At 42.9% G+C, this 10,202-nt stretch overlaps 1 protein-coding gene across 1 annotated transcript; it reads right to left on the bottom strand.

The window, feature by feature from the left end:
* Positions 1 to 3,208: 3,208 nt before the first annotated feature.
* On the bottom strand, positions 3,209 to 9,067 carry LOC147448056 (putative cellulose synthase A catalytic subunit 5 [UDP-forming]). The gene is made up of 14 exons (XM_086523940.1): positions 8,622 to 9,067; positions 8,341 to 8,536; positions 8,019 to 8,230; positions 7,718 to 7,832; positions 7,418 to 7,598; positions 6,933 to 7,199; positions 6,492 to 6,837; positions 6,273 to 6,410; positions 6,040 to 6,165; positions 5,697 to 5,909; positions 5,324 to 5,621; positions 5,003 to 5,199; positions 4,560 to 4,910; positions 3,209 to 4,302 (listed from the first exon to the last, which is right to left on the bottom strand). Exons 1-14 carry the CDS (start codon positions 8,697 to 8,699, stop codon positions 3,718 to 3,720), a joined length of 3,303 nt encoding a protein of 1,100 aa, XP_086380066.1. The 5' UTR covers positions 8,700 to 9,067; the 3' UTR covers positions 3,209 to 3,717.
* Positions 9,068 to 10,202: the final 1,135 nt, after the last annotated feature.

Here is a 10,202-nt window from a genome sequence, read left to right as displayed (position 1 = left end):
TTTATGTGAGGAAGTAAATCATGTCTCATGCTTAGAGAATTCTCACAAGAAGCATAAAAAAAAGGTGTGTGTTGACACGCACCTTTCTTGGCATTTGGATGTTGAATTTATCTAAGCAAGTAAACCTTTGTCTTGTGCTTAAAAAGTCCACAAGGAGCATAAAAGACGAGCGAAAATATTCACAAGGCGTGCCAGTTAAAGATGATGTAAGGATAAATGTTTAGCATATCAAAAGCAAGCACACAAGGTTAACTTATAAAGCACATAACTATGGCAAAAAGGTTAACTAAATCATATAACCATGGCAACAAGTGATTCATTGTAACTAAGATCAAGCTAATGAGGTGCAAGAGAACAATAAGGTGAAAGCCAGTCCACCAATCAAAGAGCATGTAATTTCACATATATTATTTCTAGCAGTGGGGTTACTGTGGATCCAACAAACACTGAATGCATTAATGAGTGGTGTAGACCTCAATCTATTCATGAAATTTGTTCTTTTGTTGGAATGCATGGCTAGTATAGAAAACCCATTTGATATTTCTCATATAAAGCTTTACCACTCACAAACCTTCTCAAAAAGAATTCATCTTTCAATTGGATTGAACAACATCAAAAATCTTTCAAGACTTCCAAACATGCACTTGAACACACTTTTGTATGCAATCTTTTGATTTTGAAAGAGCTTTCATTTTGCTCATAAAATTGATGCCTGTTGCCATGGTATTAATGCTATGTTGAGGCAAGATAATCATCCCATTACATGTGGAATTAGGAAAGTGAAACCCAATGAGTTAAAATATATCACTTATGATAAGGAATTGTTAGCAATCGTGCATGTTTGGAACTTATCGAAACAATGAAAGCTACATTGTTATCAAAACTAACCAGAAAAACATCTGTCATTTACTTTCATAGCCATTGATCATTGATTGACCTATTAAGTGGCAGTCATCCATTCAAAGTTTTCATCCACTCATTACATATCATTGTGTTTTGGAAAACTTCTTCAAACAAGGTTGATACTTAAGTTGGGAAACTTTTGCTGATTTTATCTTGTTTGTGCTTGCAAGAGCTCTTTCATGTTAACAAAGACATGAGTATTGGTGATGGTCATTCTCTGAGCTGAGCAACACACTATACTTAGAGCTACTATCAAGGATACAAATCAATATTCTTCGCATCCAATATACTTCCTTTTTATTCCAATATGTGACTTATGTTGGTTACCAATGGAATTTCTATGACCTGCTATTTGCATAGTCCAAATTAATTCACTAATGTTTTTTTATTAGAGAAGGGTTAGAGAGGTACTACGAAGTTGTTAGAGGCCTTTTGCACCAATTTTGAGCACCTTGAAAACAATGCATCATGGTTTTTTGCACACCTAGATTAATGAATTTTTAGGTCAAGAAGTTGATAGTAGGCTAGTTAAACATTCCCCTTCAAGGAACCTTCAAGCTGAACCACCATAGTTGCACAAGACAAAGCACTACTACACCACATAAAACATCGAGTTAATTATCTCCAATACCCATGGCCTACAAGCAATTCACCTTATCACCTAAGTACTCGCAAACTAATAGGGTAGCAAGCTACTAGCTAGATCACCCTATTTATTCTATGGCTTATGGGTCTATTGGAATCACTAGCTTCAAAGAATTGGACAAGCCTTACACTTGTGAAATCACTTTGCTTGGTGCTCCATCTAGTGGTATCTTTATTGTTTTTCCCAAAACAAATTTGATCACTAACCTCAAAGAACAACCAAGAGTATTGGTATTAAGAGCCACAAAACAAATTGCTAGATCGTTGCAAAACACTCCAATCACAAGGAAGAACCACCAACAATAAGGTACTCATATAGAGGCTATAGCTAGAAATGATAAAGGATCCATGATGCAACACAACATACAATCAACATACAAAGATCAAATCAACCAAGATCCCAATACCAAGGTACTTGCGTGTCACATACTAGGCCTTCAAAGCTTGGAGCAGGTAAGCACATAGAACATCTATCTAAAATAGTCCTCAATGGATGTGAAGAGGCATGGTTGCCACATTTGCCAATTAGCCAATCAATTCAAAGTCCATCAAGCTAGATGGGAGACAATGAAATGAATATTTGCAACAGCTATTTTTGGGCACAAGTCCCTAGGCAATGTCAAGAATAAAGGGCCCTAACTACAGACAAGGCAAAAGAGCAATAACAAGGCATAACAAAGCTAGAGAGGCATGTCAAAGGAAGAGATTGCTTGATATGCTGGAATACACAGGCCCAAGGCATGACGGAGGTGACGAGTAGTCCTCCCGATCATCAGAATAAGGCACGGAGTACATTGACAAGCCCCATCAATAAGGTCCAGATTGAAACTTCAAATGGGTTACTTGTGTACCCATAAAGAGGGTCACAATGTTGAAAAATGTGTTACAAGTCTATACAAAAATTGACCAAAGGATCCCACTGTTGGACTTCTTGTTAGATGTCACAATTATTTAGACAACAAAATGACCTTATTGATATCATAGTTATATTTTCAAACCCTTGGACATAGCAACCATTAACACAAACTTATTCCAACAAGGAGCCTAAAGACGGACGTTGGCAATGCCTCACTCCAATGAAGACGAGAGATGAGAGGACGTGCTAAAGAGAAGGTAGCAGAGAATAAGAGAGACTATTGATCAAAGAAAAGAAAATAAAACATATCTTTCAAAAAATGAAAGGGTGCTCCGTTATACACGAGCTAAAATTCCCTAGTACTTACACTCCTTTTCTGCATGCCAACAAAGCATGGTTTTCACATTTAGAGGGCATGATTATGATACAGCATTGGTTAATTGCTCAAGCAATGTGCTACTAGTGTAGTGTCCAAATTTGCTGGAAGCGTCCAAGGATTCAATAGTAGTGACATAATTTGCAGCTAAAAGTTTCTGAACTGTGAGCTCTCCTTGCAAACCTTTGGGACATATTGGCATGTCTTTGCTGAATGAAACATTAGACCGCTACTAAAACGAGTTCCAACTAGAGGATTAGATCATGTGTCCTACAACAAAGCTAGTTAATGTCGCCCCCTTAAACAAAAAAGAGAAACACATACACAAACCCTCTCCTTCTACGTATATGATAGCATTCACGTGATTCTCACCCCCAACACGCTTCACTGCCCACGTTGAATAATTGATTACACTTTACTTCAGCAGCTCCTCAAAACCAGCCTGCAATGCATGTCTCCATTTATTCCAAATTTCAATGTCCATTTGCATACAATTTGTCATTGAAAAGAATCGAATCAGTTTTATACATCACAAGCACAATTACACAAAATCATCTCCCCCCCCCCCCCCCCAAAAAAAAAAACAGAAAATCCTAAGTAGCAGCTGCTACAAGAAGCATTTTCTCCATTGCTAGCCTGCTCTTCCCCTCTGCAGCTGCTGCTATAGACTTCCCTTGCATGTGAGATTAGCATCGAAAACGCTTACACAGCAGCAGCCAGGCTCATCCCCAAGGCTTGAACACAACAAAAAATACAGCGTCAAGTGGGCATTTGCTTCTCCTCCCTATACATGACCCCTACATGTATGCATGTATTGCTCTTTACCATACACACAATACATTCCTTACATGTATGCCTGCCTGCTCCTGCTGCTCAATGCATGTCCCCTTCGCCTCCCACCTTTATATGGTACTCCTCTGATGTGGAAATTTGCACCTCAATCACACCGCAACCCGCATTCCTCCAGCAATGGCCCTGACTGCTTCGGCAAAAATGGATTGATTCTCACCCACAAAAGTGAAAGAATGGAAGCCAATAAAATGGACCACACCACAACAATAGTTGGTGTGCGATTCTGCCTGCCCAACAGCCCTTTCAAGAAGGGATACAAATGCATGATCACCCAAATTGCGAAGAACAGCTTTCCGAAAAGAGGACCCCAAGATTGGTAGCCATTGTTGATGGCATCAGATATCCCCGCAATCACACCCACAATGTTCAGGACCAAAAGAGTGGTAGGGGGAATCAAAAGGGTGGTCCACTTAAACAGATAAAGTTCCGCAAACTCCTCATCCTCGGCCTGCTTCGATGTGACAGTGAAGCTTGTATCTATACCTGCCAACACTTTCAGAAGACCTTGGAAAAGAGCAAAAAGATGCGCAGAGACTCCTCCAATCACCCAAAATTGCTCATTTCTCCACCAGTCATCAATTCCAACTCCGCTCCAACGCATTTCCAATATTCCAGTTGCAATGATTGAGAGGAATAGGGAGATGAACCAAAGACTGGCATAGCTGTCAATCTACATGGGTACACAAATATCTTTGTTAGAAGTGCACTTTCATGTGTGTATGCGCTCACTGCTAGCATCTACAAATGCATGATATGGATAGAAATACAATCATAGACATAGCCTGATAGGCTCTATACTTTTGACACTAACTCTCAGATAAACCTAGAAAGCAAAATTGGCTTCACTGTCCAAACCATAGCTGGCAGCACTCTCATGTGTGAGCCATCTTGTGAGGTTACCGCAGCCCTTAAAGAAAAGTAACTTACCGTTGGGACGATGAACTTCCCACTGAGCAGGCAAACTGCAGGAAGAGTACAATAAGCGAGTAGAGGCAGTGATGTCAAGGGATACACGATGGTATTGATGTAAGCCAGTCGCTCGAGCCACTTCAAACCAGTCCCATATCCATACCAGATAGGACAGTGCCGGCTCAGAAAAATCTCAACTGATCCTAAAGCCCACCTAAGCACTTGATGTAAGCGATCCGTTAAATTGATGGGTGCAGACCCCTTGAAAGCAGGCCTATGGGGCATGCAATAAACTGATCGCCATCCTCGCACGTGCATCTTGAAGCCAGTCAAGATATCCTCTGTGACTGACCCATATATCCATCCGATCTGCAACACCATAAACAAAACAGATATTTACTCATTGGGTGCATTGCAAGTCATGCTCACATTAAAAGACAGTCTTGACAAAATACACTCACCTCTTTGCCCCACTCACTTTTGTCCTCGTAACCACAGCTAATCACATGTATTGCTTCTTTCAGCAAAGAAGCTGGGCTAGCATTTGGAGGAACCCCTCCCTTCTCTAGGAGAGTAGAGGCAATGAAGACTGGTGACTGACCAAATTTCTTCTCAAAATTCTTCTGCGACATCAAAGCGCTCCTCTCACTCTCGATACCTGAAATATTTACAAAAACTTGAGCACAATAACACCACCACCTCTACAGCAGGTTTTCAGCACATCGTTTATGTTACACGCCCTACTCACAACCAAAATAAAATAAAATTGATGGAAGACATACCCTCGACACCTTCCTCAATGCCTTCCAGCTTATGCATGGGTGAATCAGTGCTGCTCTTCTTACCACCCTTTTTCTTTTTCCAAAATTTAGGTCTTAAGCTTAATTTGGATTTTTTGCTCTTCTTTCTTGACCCAAAGCAACACCAGCTACACAGAAGGCTTGAACAGCAGTTGCAACTTCGGCTCGGTGGTTTGGCCTTTTTAGGTGGGTCATACCCATACAATGCCTGTCTGTTAAATACACAACCAGTGCCAACATAGACTGGACCCTGAATCCCATCCAGTCCTCGTAAATTAATCTGCATGAAACTCACTTGTGTCAATCGCAATCAGGGTGGATCAACGATGCAAACAGAATGCAAGGTATAGCTTACATCAAAGAACACTGTGTTGTTGTTGGCATATCGATCATGTCTGTCAATACCATCAAACCTTTGAGGAAATTGTACATAACAAATCTTCTTGCCAGCAGCTGGATCCATCATGAAACACATGGCTTCTCTCATAGCTTTACTATTGTTGATGTAATGATCACAATCCAGATTGAGAATGTAAGGGGCGTTGGTTAGCACTGCAGATACACGCACCTGGAGTGACATGATTTAAGAGGTCAATTGACTAATTCACACCAATAAGCATAAGTACCTTAGTCGCCTGCATTAGCTGTCTATTTATAATTTATAATGATGATACAACCTGCAATGCAAGGAGACTTACACAGGCATTCATGGCCCCTGCTTTTTTATGATGATTGAAACCAGGGCGCTTCTCTCTTGAGACATAAACAAGGCGAGGCAAGTGATTCCCATTCGTATCTACCCCACCACTGTGTCCCAAAAACACCTGCATTAAATGAGAGTAAGATAAAAACACCTGCATTAAATGAGAGTAAGATGAAAGACAAGTGAGCATGCAAGCACAGGGACCAACGTAAACAACCCTTGACTAACCTGAATCATGCCAGGATGGTCACGAACATTGTTTCCTGGCCAGGGAGTCCCATCCTGCATGGTCCACCCCTCCTCTGGCACCTTCTGTGCCTTTGCAACCAGACAATTGATTCGCACTTTGAATTCCTCATATTCCCTCTGAAATCAGTTGATAAGTTACACATCAACCCATCATTAATAAGGTCGGTCAGATGGCGTAATCAATGCAACACAACCAACCTTCATTGCCCTCCTCTCCCTTACGAACGCGGGATGAACTTTGTCTTTGAGGTAATCAATTTTTTGAGCAAAATACATCTCAGGGGCCCTTGGTTCAATACAGAACTTCTTGCAGAAGGGGATCCACTTCCTTGCGAACTCAGACGTTTCTGACATTGCCTCAAATGTCAGCATGGCAGCTCCATCATCAGACACATAGCAGGAAACTTTGTCGATAGGATAATCAACAGCTAGGATGGATAAAACTGTATTGGCAGTAACAATAGGCGGTTCCTTCATGGGATCAACAGTACTAACGAAGACATCAACTGCAGCTAGCTCTGAAGGCTTATCTTCCCTGTCGTATCTGCGAAGGCATAACGATGGATAAGGCCCTTAGCCCGGCCCATGAAACCAGAAATCACAAGAATGCAAATTCGTCACATTCGTCCCTTCAAATACCTTAGAGAGAGACGATCTAAGTATGTCTCTCGATTGATTGGTAACCATTTTGGAAACTGGTCCAAGATCCACGAGAAAGCAAACCATATCTCACAGATGACGGACACCATCCAAAGCCCATATGCATCAGGCACTGGGTTCAGTATTCGGAATCGTAAAAAGAAAGCAAGAACCACTAGCCGAATCACTATTATCATCCTATATGGGTTAATCCTGGCAGAAGGAACGGGGATTTTTCGCGAGAGAGGCTGTCTAGCTTCATCCATCCTGCTCAAGAATCACTCTACCATATTAATGACCTTTTCCAGATATGTGCTAACAAATGAGTCATATTAGACTGGAACCAGCCAATGAGAAAAAAGAGACTTTATACAAAATAAAAATAATAATAAAATTTCAAGATAATTGACGCATCCAAGTGCAACGAAATTAACAATTCACAAGAATAGCATTCATTCGACGACAGCTGGAAATTGCACGCATACATTGGTAAGTCAGTATCGTCGGGCATTCCTTCATCATAACCGCATCCGTCACCACCACTGGACTTCACCAATGCGAGTTTATCCTGACGACCCTTCCAGTTATCCATTCTCTCTTTCCAAGCCACACTACCATAGCCGTACGACGCCAGGTCCTTGTTTGGATCAAGGGGCCTTGGTTGCACTGCTCACATAAGTACATTAACAGGTTCCACCACCTGGTAAGTGTACTAGCAAATGCCCCAATGTGTTGACATGCGTGCAACATCAGGATTGAGGCAAAACCAGAGAATAACAACTAACCTGGAAGTTGAGGTTCAGGGAAAGGAAGAGGATGGACTCTTTTGCTACCACTCCCCATGAAAGATGGTATGATAAGGGCATGATGCTCCGGAGGGATGCCAGACTGATCTTCTGACTGCAAAGTAAAAACGCACATTAAAATCAGCAAACAAGTGTACAATCCCCACAGAATCTTCGAATGTGTTGGATATTAACAAGCTTGAGACTTTCTGAGCTGAGGCATTTTGACAAGGGCAGGATCCAATTGGTGCATTGTCCCAGAAGAAAACAATCAAAGAGATGTCACAAGTAATGCACCAACCATTGGGCCATTTGTCAGCAAGGGCACTTGAGGAAGCATTGTAGGTGTCATATGGGGCATATCATGCCCACCTCCTCTCCCATAACTCATTTGTTCATGCAGCATTGCCTCAGCAATATGTTGTCCACTTCGATCTCCTATATCGTAGCTGAACTCATTTTCAAGGTCGTCTACATCCTCTTCTTCATCATCCCCTTCGACTCTAGGACTACCTGCATTGTTATCACATCAATGATCATACCGGACCAGCTCCAGGAACAAAATCTCAAGAATGGTAAGCATCCTTGTTTATCAATCCACCGTTGCAGTACACAAAGGTCACCTTTGAGGCGCTTGTATCTTGTCTTGCATTGAGGACACACTCGGTTACCCTCAGCACGCTCGTACTCATAGCAGGACCTGCACACTGGGAAAGCACATTCATTGCAAGCAACAAAGAGCTCCGCATCAGTGGTCCGACCAACCTCGTCACCACAGATTTTGCAGACTTGACCATCTAAGCGCTCTGATGGTTTGAGCTGTACATTGGCAGCAGACAATGCAACTAAGAAAACTTCGTTCACTTGATGAATCAACGAAGGAGGGTATGAAAAGATTTCTTACCCCGACGCGTTCCACCCCAATCACTACCAGCTCATTGCGGTTGTGAGATCCTGCTATGAGACCCGCATTGGCCTCCATCTTGGGCGCCCGGAAGAGCTATACTCGAAGCAGCAGAGTGGAGACGAACTTGACCACGAGCGAGGAGGATCGATCTCCGAAAGTATGTTGAAAAGAGAAGTATCGTGAGAGAGACAGAGAGGTATTGCAGAAGTGTGCGCGAGCGCTCGTGTGTGTGTGTGTGTGTGTGTGTGTGAGAGAGAGAGAGAGAGAGAGAGGGGGGGGAAGCGGAGTCGAGTACAGAACTCGTGTGTGGGAACTGTAGTGCAGTTGAGAGAGGAGTAGATCTACAGTGAAACGTTGGCCAATGGCCCAATAGTGTGCCTGTGTGTGTGTGTGTGAGAGAGAGAGAGAGAGACTGCGTGTGCGCGTGTGTTGCTGGAGAAAGCTTCTACGAAATGTTCAGAAAAAGTGGGGACAAAGAGAGCGAGTCGTGACTTGGGGAGACGCGCACACCCGCAGAGCAGACGGAAGAGAAGTCTGAAGAGGGAAGAGAGGGCGATTGGCCGGCCGGCTGGGACTGCGCGGCCACCGGAACTACCACTCGTACGCCCACCAGCTGGCATTGCCACGCAACTCTCTTCATGAAGTCTCAAGCCGCGCTTCCCACACCACCCTATACTTCCTTCCGAATAAACTTTCATGCTCCTTTGGTAATCTTGTGGTAATGCGTTACAAGGCTTGTATATTTTACTCTATTATGGAGAGGAGTATTCAGGCGGTGCCACATGGCAATAAAAAGGAAATTGAGGCTAAAAAGCAACGTCGTGAGTTGAAAATTGACGTGGGATAGGGGGAGAGTCGGATCATCGCGAGTTGGAAATCAGCAGGGTTTAGCCTAGGCGTCATGAGCCACTTATAGGTGAGCAAGTGGAGGATGAGATAGCAAGGGAGGAGAGAGAGAGAGACCTTGCTTCTACAAGAAGCAAAGGCACTATTTTCTATCAGTGCGCACTCAAGCGGCAGTGTTCAATATATAGGTTAGGCTTCTAGAACCGGTAGCATGTTGGTTGGATGCACTCATGACACTTCTGCATTATCGACCCCAGCAAGGTTGTCAAGCCTTTAAGGCAACCTCACGAGGTCGCTTGCTACACAAGCCTTAAAAGTTAAGTGACATTCAATCTGGCTTGACAACTTCCATGAAGTGGCCGTTATGAGAGCCTTCAAAAGGGTGCAAGCATTCAATTCCAACTCCCAACTTTCACTGCCATGCCCTTTGCATCAAGCCTCTCACGCTTCAAGCTTGCTTGCAGTCTCTAACAGAGCCATGCATGGATGATCAGTGTATGCACGAGTGGGAGAAGATGGCCACTAGAGGCAGGCGAGCAAGAAGCCGGCTAGAACATGCTCTGAGTATAGGTAGCTTAGAGAACACAAATTAAAGCATTGGCTCTTGATGTGTAAACTCTCCATTTGTTGGTCTTGTTGTAGGTTTTGCAAAAACCTCTTCTGATCTTTTTTCCTATCTTGTTTACTCTACTGCAGCATGAGAGATGTTCGTTCCTCAAGGTCATCCCCGTG

This window comes from Adiantum capillus-veneris, chromosome 11 (genome assembly GCF_014529385.1).
Source record: "Adiantum capillus-veneris isolate H3 chromosome 11, ASM1452938v2, whole genome shotgun sequence".
Lineage (NCBI taxonomy): Eukaryota > Viridiplantae > Streptophyta > Polypodiopsida > Polypodiales > Pteridaceae > Adiantum > Adiantum capillus-veneris.
This window is presented reverse-complemented; position numbering and strand designations above follow the sequence as displayed.